This window comes from Neltuma alba, unplaced genomic scaffold (genome assembly GCF_004799145.2).
Source record: "Neltuma alba isolate B1F8T4 unplaced genomic scaffold, ASM479914v2 tig00012092_pilon, whole genome shotgun sequence".
Classification (NCBI taxonomy): Eukaryota; Viridiplantae; Streptophyta; class Magnoliopsida; order Fabales; family Fabaceae; genus Neltuma; species Neltuma alba.
Genome location: NW_021636649.1, coordinates 217,586 through 234,359, shown reverse-complemented (window position 1 = coordinate 234,359; position 16,774 = coordinate 217,586). Strand labels below are relative to the sequence as shown.

Genomic DNA, 16,774 nt, shown 5'->3' with positions numbered 1-16,774 from the left:
ACAACGGTTTTTTAATTTTGGCTTTTCCAAAGGACCGGAAAAAGGAATTCCAAAGTAAAGTCGACTCAGAGATGCTTAAAATCCAAGTAAACACGTGAGTTCAATTACATTAATTGCGCTTAACTCTTGCGAGTTTGATGCACTATAATTTTTAGTTAATGATAAATATAGCTGGACTCTTTGTATCAAAAAAAAGATAAATATAGCTGGACTCTGTGAAGAACGACATGCCGTTGCGCTATATATGGACACCCTGGACCCTTCCGGGGGTCAGAGGTTTGAAATTGATTAGAATTGGTTCATTTATTTATGTTTTTGTTATAAAAAGAATTTAGCTGAGTTAAACCAGGACATACTTTTAGACTTCAGGTTCATAAAGAAACATGTCCTCGTTAACTAGACCAATGCGGGATTGGTTTATTTGTTTTGGTGCCTTACCTCTGGATAGAGCAAATGTGCTTTGACGTTACGGGAATTGTTAATGTTGTTACATAACTTATTAATCATATTACTGATGTGGTAAAAATTAAATTTTTTGAATTTTTTTAAAAATTTATTGTTAACTACTATACTAAATTTGTTAATAGCGTTAAAAAAACTTGTTAATTGCGTTACTAAAGTTGTAAAAATACTAATTTTTAAATTTTCTAAAAAATCTGTTGTTAACTACTATATTAAATTTGTTAATAGCGTTAAAAAATTTGCTAATTGTGTCACTAAAACTACAAAAAAATTATAAAAAAAAAAGTTGCCGGTCACCTGATCTTGGCAGTGGTTGCTAGCACCAAAACTCCGGTGACTGGTCAACCGGTGATGGTGCTTAATAGTTTTTTTAAAAAATATAAAATGTAATTTAATCTTTTCACAAATTTTTGAATCTCAATTTAATTATGCGTGACCAAATAAAATTTTTTAATTTTAAATACTCCTCCGTCCTAAATGTAGATCCTTATACTAGTGTATAAGGGTCTTACATTTAGGACCGGAGGAGTATTATTTTTGTGTCATTTTTTTTTTTTTTTAAATCAAAAGCTGATAATTAAGCAACTCCGAAGGCGTAAGGCATCTCTTCAGCCAGGAGGCTTGAGGGGTAATTATAAAGCAAAACGGGTCGCTGAGGCACCGCGGGATAGACAACAAGGCTAATACCTAAGCTATGGCGACGGCGTTGGTGCGATCTACTCTTCTTCGAACCGCTCTGCGAGGAGGCGGACGAGGATCCGCTGTTCCCCGCAGAAACTTCTCTTCCTCAGCTCATCACGACGATGCTTGTGGGTCTCCTTCCTTTTCCTTTTCTTTCCAACCAAGACCACACGCACACTCACCCGTTCGTTTATCTAGGTTACAATTTCTGCGTTGATTTTCACCACACACGGCGATCCGATTGTAACTTTCTTTTTTCTTTATGCGATTTTACTTTAAAGACGATCATTCCCATTGATGGGAGCTGGATTGCGGCGTTGCTTTAGTAAATACATTTGGGAAAACGTGAATGTGTATATGAAATTGCTGTAGTATGATCTTGTTCGTGTTTAAAAATGGAGCATTGAATATGATTTATTTTTTTTTTTATTTTTTTTTTTTGGGGTTCAATGCAGTGACTTGATGGGTGAAATTAAAATATGATTGAATTTTATTTCTGAAGTCTGATTGTTAAGCATTTTGTTTTAGCCAATAGATTTTCAAGCCTAGCTTTAACTTGAATGCGTGATGATTCGGAGGATTCAGATTTTTGTATCATTTTTGTTTTCAACTGCTTCGCAACACGCAGCTTGCACTTGAATTGCCGGAATAACCTTAAGCCACTGCTTTCCCATTGTCAGAATTGCGAAGTAAAATTCTTAGGTGTTCTGCTACCCAAATTTGTCCAAGATTTTAGTTTAGTCGATGTACTTGAATTGCTGGACTAACCTCAAACGATTGCTGCCGCATGGTTATAGGCGCGAATCCTGATTTTCCTGTTAAGAATTTGGTAGAATTTCTGCTATAGGCTTTGATTCTCCCTTATGTTATTTTCTTGCGCTACTAACTTTTTAAAGTCATCTTTTTAATTGTGTCAGACGAGACAGCCAAGTGGGAGAAGATTACTTATCTTGGCATTGCTACCTGCACTGTTTTATCCATTTATCAGCTATCGAAGGGTCATCATCACCATGAAGAGCCTCCGGTGAGCTTTCTTTCTACACACCTGCAGTCCTTTATTGTTGTTACTTTGACATGCATACTTTTTAAGTGCTCTCTTTCTGATTCTTCTGCCTTGTGTTTGTATATGCTTTATGACAATCCAATTCACATTTTCAATATATCTTTTATGTTGTTGAGCAGGCGTACCCATATTTACACATCCGCAATAAGGAATTTCCATGGGGTATGTTTGTTTCACTTCTCTACGGTTCATTGGATATTGTAATCTCACTTTGTCTACCGTGGTTCATGCTGGAAATATCCATTACCCTAATAGTTTATTCTATTTATAATACTGAGGTCCTTGCCTTGAGTAGTTACATTTCACAATCAGTTATTACAGAGCAGCGTTTTAAGTTGTAACATTATTATGCTAGAGAAAACCACATTTGGTTACATTGATAATAATAGATCTATACTGTAAATTGAGAAAGTATCAAAGGATGTGATCAACATATACTTTTTTCTGAAAATTCTCTGTTTAAATATACTCTTATGCATTTGATGCTATTTATAAAAGTTGTGGCTGCTATAAATCTGCTTGTGTTTGTTATTTTGTACATGAGTAAATACAACGTAGCAACATTTGATTTGATCTTGAAATTAGCTCTAGCGAAATGCAAGACCATTTTCCCATGAAGTTTGTTGTAGGGTTGTATTTTACCTTTTCCAAGATTGTTTATTGCTTCGGTTATGCACTGGTCCATGTGGTACTGGCCTAAGCGCCGCCTGCATCCCTCCCAATAATTTCTGGGAACTTGGATCTCAGACTAGCTTGCTCTTGGGCATATTATAGACCAGTGTTTTGACACATGGGGATTCTTTAAGCTTCATATACACACTGCTCATGTATGCTTCATTTCTTCTTACCCAACCCCTTTTTTGGGTATGATCCATGGCAAGTTGGCGACTATTTGAAATTGCGATGTTACCATTGGGCAATTATTTTCTTCAAATTATCATTTGACCTGCAATGAAAGATTGTTTAACATGGTTCTCTTGTGATATATAGGTCCAGATGGTCTTTTTGAAGTGAAGCACTAGTATTGGTGTCATGCTCAGGTTATTTTGCAGCACACTGACGCTTTACTTTGAGCCATTTCCCTTCCCTTGTCAATGTTCAAGACCACACCGATGACGGCATTTTCGTATTTTTTCATGAAATTCGATCTGGATCTTGCAGCACATTTGTTCATGTCTGCTTCCCATGCATTCAAGTAAAATAAAGTTGCAATTACATTTGATCGTTTGTTTCTGTTCTCGATCAATCGTTTGACAACTTCCAAAGAATTTGATTAAAGACAAAACAAGGCTAAAGCGATTGATTTTTTTTTTTCTTAGGCCTGATTGACTGTTTGAGAGACCCATTTTGGTAATGCACTACATATTGGATTATAATTGTAAACGTGAAATCAGACCCACTGGATTAAGATGAAATTTTTGTACGTTTTGAATTCTTACTCTGGTCTAGAATCTTCCTGCATCAGTGTTTTGCCTATCAAATTTTACCTATTGAAGGCAGAAAAAACGTTTGGAATGACATATAATCTGTGTTGTGTACTTGTGTTCAAGTTGGTATTTCTGGTTCCATGTGGATGCTAGAGACTTGTGCTGTGGAACATACGATTTGACAGCAAATTTTTTATGAAGAATCATGGATACATGTGATAAACTGTTTATCGATGGTCGTGATTTGAGAATAGCGAAAATAAATTGCAGGTTATATTATGGCATTTACAATTAAAATAAATCTAGAATTAGCTCAACCACGAATATAATGGTTGGATTCGTTAGTGTTAAGTGTTCGGGTTCGATTCCTTGTTTGACGGGACAAACGAAATAATTGATTGATTCTTTGCCCTGTAACCCTGCAGAGTTAAAGATTAAGCAGCGGTCTCTAGCGATCACGGGTTTTGTCATTTTTCATGATATGAAAGTCCATTGTAATGTGGCGAACGACAAAGTATCACTCAGAAGTATAAATAATGTAGTAGGGAAATCGTTGACTTGATGAGAAAACTTTTGAGCATGAATCTTATAGAGATATGGTTCCTTGATTATTTTATCAGAACTTGGCAGCGACGTTACATGACATGAGAGTGTTAACGTTTAACTGGAGAAATCACTCATGATGGCTACTGTCACAGTAATTAATAATGCCGCCTGGGATTGATTTGTTAAACTACCATCCATATCAGCTGTTGAGGGAAGTGGCAAATTAAGCCAGGGACAGACGGTTCTCTTTTAGTTTTTCCCCGTAAAGCATCCGGTCACTAAGATGGATTGATTACTAAATCATATGTTCGATGGGAAAGGGAGAAGGACTGCGTTCACAAATGGGGGGGGGGGGGGGGGAAGCAAGTAGTTCCGCAAAATAAGCTTGTCCGAGTGGATTATACATATAGAAATGACTGAAGAATGCTCCCCGCCGTATTTCTGATGTTTTTGGCTGGACCCCGAAGAATGTTATGCATATCAAATTGACAAAATTAAAATTTCATAGCATATTAGCTATGCTATGCAATGACTCAATACACATCTCATGATATATAAGAAAGAAGCTGGCTGCAATGTATAATTGATTTATTTCAATCATCTCTCCGTGGCTGTATCATCATTGTGATGATTGGTTTCTGGGTTGCCCTCTGGCAAAGTTCCCAAATCCATTCGAGCCTCTTTAATATCCTCACGGATTGAAGAATCGGCATTGCTATTGTCGTTTGAGTTTACTGCGTCCTCTTTCCCATTTTGAGATTCAGCTGACACATTTTGATCTCCATCTTCATTTTCATGCGTTTCCCTCTGATCGGTGCTCTCATTTTCATTCTGCCCTAAATCAGCCGTCCCGTCAGAGGAAGCCTCTTTATCTTCAGGATTCGAAGAATCAGAGGTACTGATTGGCACATCTTGACTAGCATTCACATTGTCGTCAACTTCATTGTCATGGAAATTACTCTTGTTAGCATCACTTTTATTTTCCGAGATTAAGGATTCATCTTTGTTCGGCTTCGAGGAAGTGTCAGAAGGATTGGCTTGTTCTTGGCTCGTATGTACATTATCACTGCCCTTTTCATCACTGCTCGTCCTGCTCTGATCAGTGTTTTCATTGTCATTGTGACCAAAACACCATTAAATTCTGATTTCGAGGATCTATCTCTCTTCTGTTTAGATGAAGTATCAGAGGAAGCGAGTTGCACCTCTTGGTTAGAATTTAGTGTATCATTTGAAGTGGACAATAAAATATTCTCCTCGGCTTTTTCACCCTGCTCAGGTTTACTAGAGCTATCCTTGAATTCTCCACTGGCAACATCTGTGTCATGGGTTCCCGATGAAGATGAAGTGGAATCAGCTTGCTTCTCTGTGGCGTCTGGTTCAGAATTTTCCGTTTTTAGCATGGTATTGTCCAAGCTGGACTCCTCTGCCTTGGAGTTTGTGTCACCAGATGCTTTCATATGGTTGTCAGTTGTACTAGATGTTGCATCCCTCTCATTCTTCAATGTCGAGTCCAGAGGATCTACATCATCTGTGGTGGGGTTATTTTGCTCCTTCTGCTGCACATCTGACTCTACCTTGGAACTCTTCTTTGAATCATCCTCTGTCCGCGTCTGATTCTCACTACCATCCTTGGTTGGTTGTGACTAAAGAATCGGTATCTTCGGTCGTTTCTGATACTGTTGCATCTGAAATTGATTCCTTGTTATCGAAATTGTTCTTTTGAAACTCATTCTCATCTCCCTTCTCGAACTGTTCTGTCTTGTTATCGGTTTCATCTGAGATATCCTGCGTTTTATGATCTAGAGCACTGGAGGCATCTCCTGTATAATGCTCCTCTCTGGCCTCGTCACTGCTCGTTTCCCCGTCCTGAACATTATCCTCTGATGAAATTTGTTCCAGAATCTTATTGTGCTCTTCGTATTTTTCTGCTTCATGGTTATCTTCCTTGTCTTGCTGTTGACTATCCTCCACATGTTCCTTTTCGCTGATCTCTTCGCTCTCCTTAGCTTCGCTTTCTGTCTCTTTGTCTCTTCATTCTCCTGTTACTCTCTCCTGTCTCTTTGTCTTCCCCTTCATCTTTGTTTTCTTGAATCCCCTTACTGTCATTTTCCTCACTAAATTTCTCGTCATGCCCCTCACTTTCCTTATCTGTCGTGGCATTTTCAGAATTCTCTTCATTCTCTCTTTCTTGATCTACAGAATCCTGTCTATGCTCAAACTCCTCCTCATTGTTTTGCTCATGCTTTTGCGACAGCGCATCATCATCCACACTATTAATGTCATCGAGCTTGTGTTGTTCATGGTGCTTGCTCTCTTCTTCATCGTTGTCGTCTTTGCGCCTTGCATCGACAACAGGATGATGGGGGTCCTTCCTCCCCAACTTCAAAACTTCACGGTCGGCTTTTATGCTTTTACTATATGATGCTTTCTTTTCATGGGAGTGTCTCACTTGGAAAACCATCCAGAGACCAACGGCAAGCAGGAGACAGAGTTGTACAGCATGCTTCACCTTGAAGCCTTTGGATCTTTGATTCCTCCGTGGAGATGACCTAAACATCTCAGAAACTGAATGTTTCTTGCTCCTCGGAATTCAACTTTCTGGAGCACCTGGCCACATAGGATCGTTATGTAGCTGATAAGAAAGAATAAATAATGAAAAATCAAGATCTCCCTCATCACGTTTTTCTCAAGAGTGCGAATATTCCAGATTTTCCGTTACCAAAGCCCATCAATGGACGAGATACAACAAATAAAAAGGACACATTTTCACCAACATTACTGATAACATGCAAGGTAGGCATCATCAGTAATCAGTAAATCACATAAAATCACGTTGAAAAATCGAACAAATAAGAGATAATTATGTTTTGACCATCAAACACCAGCTCGGTGAATACGAGTTAACGCATCACACGGATTATGGAGGGAAACCAGTTGGATAAGATAGTTGTCGGAGGTTGCGTATCAAATGCTGATGCAATAAAGGCATGCTCAAAGGTAATCGTGAAGCCATAAAGATCAGAAGTGACCAAATTGCAATCACATAAATTGAAGAAACTTCTCAGGAGCAATATAAATAGGAAAGCATTACCATGAAGGCATTTAAAACGTACCCGGAAGAAACAGGTCAGCAGATCCGGTAATGGGAGTGAGATGAAGGAAGTATTCTAGTTTACGTTCTGAGGTTCTTTTGGCATTTGGGGATGGAGCAGTTTCTGTGTTAAAGTAGAGAACGGCAATAAGAGGCGGTGGCAGGAGGGAGGACTTCGCTGGTACAATGCTGTGAGAATGTTAGAGGGAGATGGTTTATATTCTGGAAGATCTGGGCATATGAGCTTTGCGAGTTTTTTTTTTTTTTCCCTTTTCGTGGGGGGCACAAAAACTGATGTTAGATCTGATAGCTGCAAAATATAGGCGGATTTAAGATGGGGATAACAACTTTTTGAGAGGTACAATGCAATACATTGGATTGTGGATATGAAATGTTTCGCATTAGCGTGAAATCTTTTGATGGCATGTGGGGGAGTGGCGATTTGATGCCATGGACGAAGCAAATTGGGCCGTTTTAGATTGAGTGGTACGACGCAGTCCAATTGATATGGGATCTTTCACATTTGCGTTTTAAATATTTGATGGCATGTGAGAAGCGGTCATTTAACATCATTTTTTTTTAAGATGGCAATTTGATGTGATAGACGAAGCAAATTGGGTTGTTGTGAATGTTTGGTTTTCAGTTAACAAAATTTATTTATCAAAAAATTAATTCATATAAAATATAAGTACATGACCCTGGGTTTTAACGTATAAAAATGTAAATATATGGCTGGGCTTGGGTAATATGGGACTCTTGAAATCTATTCATAGTTTTCAAAGGAACTCCTAAATAGATCTCAATTGGAGTTTCAAATCAGGGTAATAATAAATGCACAAGTAACATTAACTTTTAAATGAGAAGTCAAAAAGAAAAAAAACAGCCGTGAAAAAAGATTTTAAAAATTTTAAAAATTACACATAAGAACTCGTTCGTAAAACTTGTTGTTATCTGTTTATAATTGTTATCAAAACCAATTTAATGTTGTAATGGGTCCTTCTTTATGATTTTTCTATTTTCAAAATCTTTTTTTTGTGATTTTTCGGGGGGAAAAAAAATCATTAGACGCGAAAGGCCTATACCAATCATTTGAAGTGCCCGCCTCCCTTCGTTTCCTTCTTGATCAAAGAAGCGAGACGTGACCCAAACGACCCCCGCCGTTTATGGCCCTTACTGGAGGAGAAGGAATCTTTTGCGGATTGCAATCTCACACGTGGCATCTTATACATTCACATAATAATTAAATTATTCCGTTATCGGCTAAAAAATAGGGTTGGGGGAGTACTCCGTTGTCCTGAATTTTTATTATTTTTAATTTAATCCATACATTATAAAAATTCACAAATTTAAATAAAATTATAATCTTTGGATCCATGATCCATCTACCCTGTTTTTTTTTTAAGGTAGGCGCAGTTTTTTTTCCGAGACAATTCTATTCAAATACTCCTTTTCTTCTTAATATAAGACTCATTTAACTAATTTGATTAGATTAAAGAAGTTAGGTAAGTTAGTTAATTATAAGAAATGTTAGACGTTTTTTTTAAAATACCATAATCATCTTTCTTAATACCCCTTCTTCTTCTTATACTTGATTATAGTTGAGGGAGTATCTATAAAGGTAATTTAAAAAATTGATAAATATGAGAAATGGGTCTTATATTTAGGACCAAAACCAACTCAACAATTGGGTCTTATATTAAGGGCCGGAGGAGTATTGATTACTTTCTTTTGTACAAAAAAAAAATTAGGTGAGTTGGGTCTCTGAAACTCACAAGGAACACATTTATAGGTTATGAGCTGATTCCTTACCAACTAAATTAACTCTTATTAGTTCAAGTGTTGATTATTAAATGTAAATACTTCTTCCCATGAAAATTCCCACCTTTCATCTACCCCTTTATGTACGGAATTTAAGTAAAGTAGGATTGGGCCTAAATTTTGTTTGGAGAAGTCTCTGGCGCCTTTTGGACGTGATTTGCGACTGAAAATGAAGAAGGAAGAACCCGAAGACAAAGAATTAAAGATCTAAGCAGAAGGAGACGATGATAAATCAAAACGACGAGGAGGAGACGAAAATAGAAGCGGATATTTGTGTCATCCTGCATTAATTTCAACTCACACATGTTCATTTTTCCCCTTTTTGGTGACATAACCATTCTGGGAATGATCTTTCTTTCTCTGCAGTGAAGTGGATGCATATTCCATTCCCTCAACTCAACGTTTTTCCGGGCAACCAGGCAGCTCCGTAAGCCTTCAAACCCCGTCGTGCCGAATCTCAGCCTCTTCCTCATCGTGCCAATCTCCCTGTTTATAATCAACTGTCAAAATTTGTTCGTTGTTTCTTTTGGACCGCAGTTCTTTCCTTTTGTGTTGAGTCGCCGTGTTTTGCAATCTTATTTCACGTTACTCTACTCAATAAAAAATCACAAATAATTTTCGCGGTCGACTTGAAATATGGCATTACCAAATGTTAGAAGTTGGAACTGTGGCTTGTGCGAGTTGTGCCAGGTTTTTTCTTCTAGACCCAGCTATACTCCAACCGTATTCAAGCACTATCCGCGGATATTTAAACCTTAATTTGCCATATTCTAAACCCAACCCTCTTGAATTTGCCAGGGCGTCTGTTTCGCGTGATTGATGGTAAAGAATAATGGGCCCGTCAGGGCAGCACAAATAAGTTACACGCGTGCAGCTAGATACCCCACTATAGATTGTAACCCCAAAAGAAAAGCACACCCAATAGAATATGGTAACTAAGCCACATTTTGAAGCATGGCATGTTAAATTCTGAAATTGATGAATTGCAGCCATCCTGCAGGAGGAATAGGAGTTCATTTTCTATGCAACACATTTTTCCCATTAACTTTCTCTGTCGGAACTTCTAGGACGACGAGATAGAGATTGATAAATGTCATCAGCTGCTATAGTTCTTACTTTACAGTTTTAGCACCAAAATTCTTTTGGGGCAAGTCTTTAAATCATAACCCGCAACTGCTCTCTTGTTTTGTGATTATCTTTCGTGATCTGTGCGCTTTAAAGTTCAGTGTAAATGCCATGTTGAGCACAGATTGTACAATGACGAATGACGGAAGTCTAGTTTCTCAGGGGGCAAAATGACGAAGTCCAAGCTGGAAAAGTCCATTGTAGCTTGTTTTATGAATACATGTGCGATAACGTTGGATGGGGATCATAATGATACTGACGGAAATTGGTATCAAAGGGTGTTGGATGAATTTACTGAACCCTGTGCCAGTAATAGTCCGTCACATTGGTAGAATGACGGGCTTTAATTTGAAGAGAGAATAAAGATTTGCGGCGCATAGCCCACAGGGTAAATGGATGCACTCAAAAGCTCAGGCTTTACTGCCTTGGGTGACTTGGTGAGGCCCAATTCTCTGGGCAGTGTGGAGTGATGAAAATGGACAGAGAAAGGCGTTAGAGAAGAAAGGAACACCTGAATTGTGGAGTATGAGGGTATTTGGTAGTTTAGTGCAGTACCGTTTGTGGTGGGCACAGAGATAGAGCAACTTCAATGCCTTGTTGCTGATATATACAGCACACCAAAATATTTCAGCAAAAGCTGGTCTGGGATGGGAATCAGAATCCCTTTTTCTTCATGTGGTCCCCAAGCTTTTCAGTTGTGCCTGTCTTCACTCTTGACCTTTGCTCCAACATTCTTCTCTCTTTTAATCTTTTTGAGTCTGTGATGCTCCTTTATGCTCTTCTCGCTTCTCAGTTCTCCTCACGTGAGTGCTCTCTACTTCCTGACCATTCGTTCTGCTTTCACTTTTAGATTCCAAGGGTTTTGTTCTTTCTCTACTCATTTTAATTTCAATGACAAGTTCATCATGAATTTGAATGTGATTCTTCATGTCTATTGTGTCTGCTAGCACAAACATGCAGTTGTTGTTCACATACTAAAGAAAGGATGAATGTGTAGCCACTTTAAAATCCATATCAGGTTGATGCCTGTCCTGCTTTTTCAAGAAGCGATGCCTTGTGCTTCTAGTTTGCTTCCCGACAAATGCTACTCTGAATTTTAATACTGTTACTGCTGCATCTCATTTCTTCAATAATAATAACAATAATCCATCTGTCCATATCCTCTCCTCAAATCGGAAAATGAATTATAGAAAGATGGCGTTATCCTCAGTCACGGCCAATAATCCAATATTATGGGCATGGATATAAAGTTTAGACTAAAATATCCAAGTCGGGTATAATACAAGTTTTATTCTTTCTGCTCTCTAAATTTAATTTTAAAGAAAAAAAAGGTACAAGTTTTACTCTCTTTTTTTCATGCTATACTATACTGTCTATACATACTGGTAATTAGGTAGCTCCGCCTCATTCTCCTCAATCCATGTGCACTCTGCTGTCACTCAGAAAAGATGGCTAATGAGTGATTGAATATGAAGCTGTAATAGAATCTTTCTGTTTATAAACTTTTACCAAAAAGCATGAATCGTAAATAAGTACACAAGTCTATGGTAGCACTCTGTAGTTCGCACTGTCTGCTCTAGTCACCGTTCGTATTGAAATAAAAGATTGCCAGCGTTTGTTATTTCAAGTGACCCGTTATCGTAGTGTCATTTTGAACTTCCCGCGATATTGCTTGCTTAGTTTTTTTTTTTTTTTTTCTTCCTGGTTCATTGTCATTTTTCCCAAAAAGGGGCAACGGCTACCAGTTTTTTTCGGTTCGAAAAGTTTAACCGTAAATTCCAAGATTTATTGGAGGAACACCCTGCTTCTCTTCAGTGACTGGCAATCCGTGCTATTGCTTTTGTTATCTGACTGTTATGTATTAGTCATAACAATACATGGTAGTTATGATTTATTTGCAATTTTCATAATTTCCCAACCAGCAAAGCACAATGTGCTACCGAAAATATGAAAATTACGAGGACGATAAAAAGTTAGCCCCTTGATTTACTTTTAATGCTTACGCTGACTGCATGTTGCAGACCGCAGAGAACGTCTTAATGAACAACCCAGAAAGAAGAAAAAGAACAGCTACGGCGTATTGCCTCGGGATTTCCTCTCTCCACAAATTACTGGCGGTTTTTAAACAGTTTTACCTGACCAACCCCTTTATTAGTTATGCAAAGGATCCTTAAATCGTCACACACGGGGGCATGTTATTTAATCAATCGTTTTTGTTTCTCACAAAACGGGAAATTGCCACCCAAGCCTCCAAACATGTCATAAACAATAACAGAGTGGATCTTCAAGTTTTTCTCACTTCTCAGCAGCATAAGGTTTTACCGATCGAAAAGATAAACCAAAGCCAAAACAAAGGAAAAGGAAACAGGTTTTAGGCGCCAACTTATGCATAGCACTAAGCCAACAGAATCACCAAATCAGATATCATATCACACAGCAGATATAAAGCATATGTCGCCATAAGAGAAATGGAGGACATATTCAGAGGGATATGAAGTTATTACAGCAGACATACTTAACCGCTTGGTGCTCAGTACAGAGGAGAAGTTGAACTTGGAAAAAGTATATTCATGTAGCGGGATGACAACATGATTGGCTTCCATTTACCATGAATATGTAAAGAAATTAAATCAGGGGTTTAAAATGAGGTTCCCACATTTACACTTCCAACTCATGGGCTTGTAGTTGGGATAGTCATCTCCCTTGGCATAAGCAATTGTGGATACAGTAGAAGGCTTAAGTCTGGCATTCTGCAGCTGGGGATTTGCAGGAACCTGAACAGCTTCACAGTGGCCACACCAGCTGCATCTTCTCTCACATCTTGGTGGCCTTGATCCTATCCGTGCCCTCACCATCGACTTATCCTCACCGCCCTACAGAAAATTGTCTCATTATGCTACTTATGACAGGCACAATAACATTTTCAACCGAGTTGAGTGCTACCTGGCTAAACCCACTTTTTTTGACATCTTTTCTACCTGTCACACCATCGAAAATAAGTTGTTACTTGTTAGTAAGTCCTCATGTCAAACAAGTTTTCTCAGCATGTAAACAAAAAAGTAGCCATTTACCTTCAGTGACATACGCCTGCTGTATCCAGCTTGAAATTACCAGGAACAACACAGAGATGCTAATCAAGCTAAGCCTGTGGCCACATATAACATGATTATCATGTTCCATTTCGGAGAAGCCGCGGAATAAGGAGGAAGGAAAACTCACGTAAGAAGTAAGTAGGAAGTTGGCGGAGTTGGGGAAACTCAGGGAAAGGAGCCTGAAGAAAAATTTTGGAAGCTAATCGGCATCCAATTTCAGGGGAAAAGAAGAAGCAGGAGGAAGAGACTAGACAGTAAGCAAACAGGATTTACTATTTAGTTACTAAAATGGGAAAAACTGGACCGTGCAAAGGGCAGCAACTGAATTAGTATCACGCCAAGGAAAGCAATATATATTGCTTGAGATTTTAAATGAGATGATGGAACATGGAAAGACAAATGATAAAAATGCAGAGGGGAAAGAAAAGTAGGAGGCCCGAAAAGGGAAGCACTTCTACTTGGGACGACGAGCCCTTAAAAGAACAAACTAATATTATTTAATAATTGCTGAAAAGGAAAAGCAGCAGAGCCCTGAGATGAGAGAACCCCGAAAATATTATAAACAAGACAACTAGGAGGCCAGAAACAGCAAAAGGCCACAATTTCACCAGATGTGAGGGACAAGCTCCCACTAACAGACATGTTCTTACAGCTGTGGTTTATCTTCTTACAAAAATCTATTCAATATTATTTTTTAACCTTAAGTTTATTTCGGCTTGGGCAGACGATATTGATAGAGAAGGATACAGCCAAAGTAGGAATGGGATGTCTCCGTTTGGGTTTCTGGTAGCATGTGATCAGAGCAGTCATACCTTATGACGCCATGTTCCTCTTTCCCATTGAAAAAGAGAAACAACATATGAACTCCCTCGCTCAATACTTCTTAATCCATCACTGTGCAATCACAGGCACATATCACACTTCATTTTCTGGGTTGCAAATCTGATTGCAAAATCAGGTCCAGATTTCAGATATGCACCCCTTCTCATACAATCTATATAGCGCCTGAATAATGAAGCGCAGTGGCATACTGATGCTTACATGACAATTTTTACCTTATTTCTCTTGTCATTTTGTCCGTTTTTAATGTACTCACTCATCTAAGCTTCAAGGGAAAGCACGTGCATTGCTAATCAAGCCCCGTAACGTCGATCCATTGTAATAGATCCAAAGTTGGGCCTCTCATTTTTCTTCCCTCTCGCCAGAAAAAAATTTACTTTTGTTAAGAAAAAAAAGTAGTCTTTTTAATCCAATTGGCATGAATATCATGTTATTGGACTAAATTTGCTAAATTTAATAATTGGATGAAATGTCGTTAACTAATTGAATATTATTTTAAGGAATTAGTCCTATTTTAACATTAACACTAGAACAAATTAGGGCCTTTCGTGTTTTATAATAGGTTGGTTCATACAAGAGCTCATTTGGCAAAAAAGTTCCAACATTTAGTCCTTTAATGATCTCTTAATGTAAGGTACGTGAGGAGTTAATAATTTAAATACTCCATATGAATTCATCGCGCGTAAAATGATTACTAATACATTTTTATGATTGATGAACATTATAATTTACCCGAGTTTTGATATTTTATATATAAATAACATGTATTCTTCTTTCGTTGATTCCCTTCATCATTACGACTGAGACCAACGTGTGTACTAGAAGGACTGTCGCCGTTGATGTGGACTGTGCTACGCATGAACGTGACCGTACATTTTTGGTTCGCAGGACAATACATGTTCGTTTCGTTTACTTTGAGGAAGACATCAGTGCTTCTTGATTTGGAGTTGCACAATTTTGATTTTGGAATCCGTTTCAGAGACTCAATCATAGAATATGTAATCCGGAACTTGTTTCGTAACCCACGATTGATGTCCCTGTTTCCGATCCATATGTGCTTAGATCACAGATCGTGTAGAAGTTTATTAAACAATCTCTAAACATAAACAAGGATAAGAATCGGTGTAAAAATCCCATTTCCATAGTTTTTGCTTAGCTTGCTGCAGCCTGGATGCGATGTTAAAATTGAATATAGAAAGAGTGCGTGGGGTGCATAGCAAGAAGCTTCTGCAGCAAATGTGCCAGCTGATTGTGGCCCACTTGGCAATAAGTAGAGGCTCTCATAAAATCAACTGATTTTCCAAGTTATTTTGGCTTGGGGCTATCACTCAGTGGTCCATGTCCTTGGGTGTGGAACAAGGAAGGACTACTTACGCTGTGTAGACACGATTAACCCCTTAAACATGTCAGATACATACTTTCAGTCTTCTGGTACTATATAGCTATATGTTGAGTCTGCTTCCTATGGACGACATGCTTACTGTCTTGTTTGACATGTTATCAAAACAATTAAGAAACGATCAAGAGGAGTAAAATGCAAAAGAAGGAAGGATTTTGGAGCTCTCAAAAACTAACCTTGGGGTTCGAGTTTTAATAAATCTTAGCACAACCAAAAAACAACACTATTTAAGCGAATGAGTTCTCTCATACCTCTTTTAGTAAAACTAAAAATCTATTTGAAATGACTCATAAATAATTTTTTAAATCGTGATTTGTAAAATATAAGATAAAATATGTGAAAGGATTTTTGAGTTAACTTACATTAAACATGTTTATAAATGATTTCAAAAGTAATTCCAAACACAACCTAACTAATAACTCCCTCAAGCGTACGTTTTGATCAACGTCACAAGAAATAGATAGTTTGCTTTGTAAGATGAATTGAAAACTCATGAAACCAAACATTATCGCTAAACCCTGTATCGTAAATGAAAAACTAGTGGTTGGTCCTCTCTAAACTCGTTGGCTTGCAAATTCTAACAACGCCTTAAACAGCCGATATAAATAAGCTGAATTAATTAACTAATTAATGTGGTTGATGCACACAATTTGTGAATAACGCAAGTGCACGTGTCGATCAAGTAATAAAAAGTAAGTATAGAGTATCATTCCCACAGAGAATTAGACAAAATAGTGTTAGGCACTAAAGTTCCTGTTTTCAATTAAGTTAAGCAAGCTGAATTATGAACGATCGGATAAAAAATAATAAAGACAGAAAAAATTCAATATTAAAGGCAACTTAGAGTTACTAATCCCTTACTAGTTTCATAGACTTTTGCTTTTTTATTTAACTAATTAGTCTCAATGTTAATTTAGTTAATTTAGAGTATTTATAGCTAAAAGTGTCTTTCGATCCACTTATAACTCTCTCCTAAGTAATAAGGTTATGTCTAACTCAAATACTTAAGAGGATAAAATAATTTCACTCTTCATCAATTATATGGGGCTCCTAGGTATATTTCTATCCTACTCGCAAATCAGATAAAAATCTAATCCCATATTACTCAATCCTAGAGCCTAATTAAGATTTCCTTCGTCAAGGCTAACCTCAATGCTCAAACTCATATTTAATGATGGCCAAACATTAAACAGATATACTAAACCAAGATCAAGTAACCAAAATTAACAT

At 37.7% G+C, this 16,774-nt stretch overlaps 3 protein-coding genes across 4 annotated transcripts; 1 reads left to right on the top strand and 2 right to left on the bottom strand.

Moving 5' to 3' along the window:
• The first annotated feature begins 1,078 nt into the window (after positions 1-1,078).
• Positions 1,079-3,434, top strand: LOC114722402 (cytochrome c oxidase subunit 6a, mitochondrial-like). 2 transcript variants are annotated; one of them, XM_028908434.1, is made up of 4 exons: positions 1,079-1,271; positions 2,061-2,167; positions 2,326-2,368; positions 3,197-3,434. In XM_028908434.1, the coding sequence occupies exons 1-4, from the start codon at positions 1,157-1,159 to the stop codon at positions 3,226-3,228; spliced, it is 297 nt and encodes a 98-aa protein (XP_028764267.1). In that variant the 5' UTR covers positions 1,079-1,156; the 3' UTR covers positions 3,229-3,434. The 2 variants fall into 2 exon arrangements, with proteins under 2 accessions (XP_028764267.1, XP_028764268.1); XM_028908435.1 differs by lacking the exon at positions 2,326-2,368 and having other exon boundaries at positions 3,197-3,257.
• A 1,342-nt stretch (positions 3,435-4,776) lies between these two features.
• On the bottom strand, positions 4,777-6,736 carry LOC114722413 (dentin sialophosphoprotein-like). The gene is made up of 4 exons (XM_028908445.1): positions 6,226-6,736; positions 5,857-6,059; positions 5,382-5,789; positions 4,777-5,274 (listed from the first exon to the last, which is right to left on the bottom strand). The coding sequence occupies exons 1-4, from the start codon at positions 6,734-6,736 to the stop codon at positions 4,777-4,779; spliced, it is 1,620 nt and encodes a 539-aa protein (XP_028764278.1).
• A 5,989-nt stretch (positions 6,737-12,725) lies between these two features.
• LOC114722377 (EPIDERMAL PATTERNING FACTOR-like protein 2) lies at positions 12,726-13,633 on the bottom strand. The gene is made up of 3 exons (XM_028908393.1): positions 13,285-13,633; positions 13,157-13,191; positions 12,726-13,086 (listed from the first exon to the last, which is right to left on the bottom strand). The coding sequence occupies exons 1-3, from the start codon at positions 13,391-13,393 to the stop codon at positions 12,844-12,846; spliced, it is 387 nt and encodes a 128-aa protein (XP_028764226.1). The 5' UTR covers positions 13,394-13,633; the 3' UTR covers positions 12,726-12,843.
• Between the last annotated feature and the right edge of the window lie 3,141 nt (positions 13,634-16,774).

Coding starts and splice junctions, on each gene's coding strand:
- LOC114722413 (XM_028908445.1), bottom strand. CDS start 6,736: ATGTTTAGGTCATCTCCACGGAGGAATCAAAGATCCAAAGGCTTCAAG. Junction 6,060..6,225: donor AGACAAAGAGACAGGAGAGA/GTAACAGGAGAA, acceptor AAATTTCATCAG/AGGATAATGTTCAGGACGGG. Junction 5,790..5,856: donor AATCAATTTCAGATGCAACA/GTATCAGAAACG, acceptor AGTGAGAATCAG/ACGCGGACAGAGGATGATTC.
- LOC114722377 (XM_028908393.1), bottom strand. CDS start 13,393: ATGGAACATGATAATCATGTTATATGTGGCCACAGGCTTAGCTTGATT. Junction 13,192..13,284: donor GCAGGCGTATGTCACTGAAG/GTAAATGGCTAC, acceptor ATGGTGTGACAG/GTAGAAAAGATGTCAAAAAA. Junction 13,087..13,156: donor AAAAAAGTGGGTTTAGCCAG/GTAGCACTCAAC, acceptor AATTTTCTGTAG/GGCGGTGAGGATAAGTCGAT.
- LOC114722402 (XM_028908434.1), top strand. CDS start 1,157: ATGGCGACGGCGTTGGTGCGATCTACTCTTCTTCGAACCGCTCTGCGA. Junction 1,272..2,060: donor AGCTCATCACGACGATGCTT/GTGGGTCTCCTT, acceptor TAATTGTGTCAG/ACGAGACAGCCAAGTGGGAG. Junction 2,168..2,325: donor ATCACCATGAAGAGCCTCCG/GTGAGCTTTCTT, acceptor GTTGTTGAGCAG/GCGTACCCATATTTACACAT.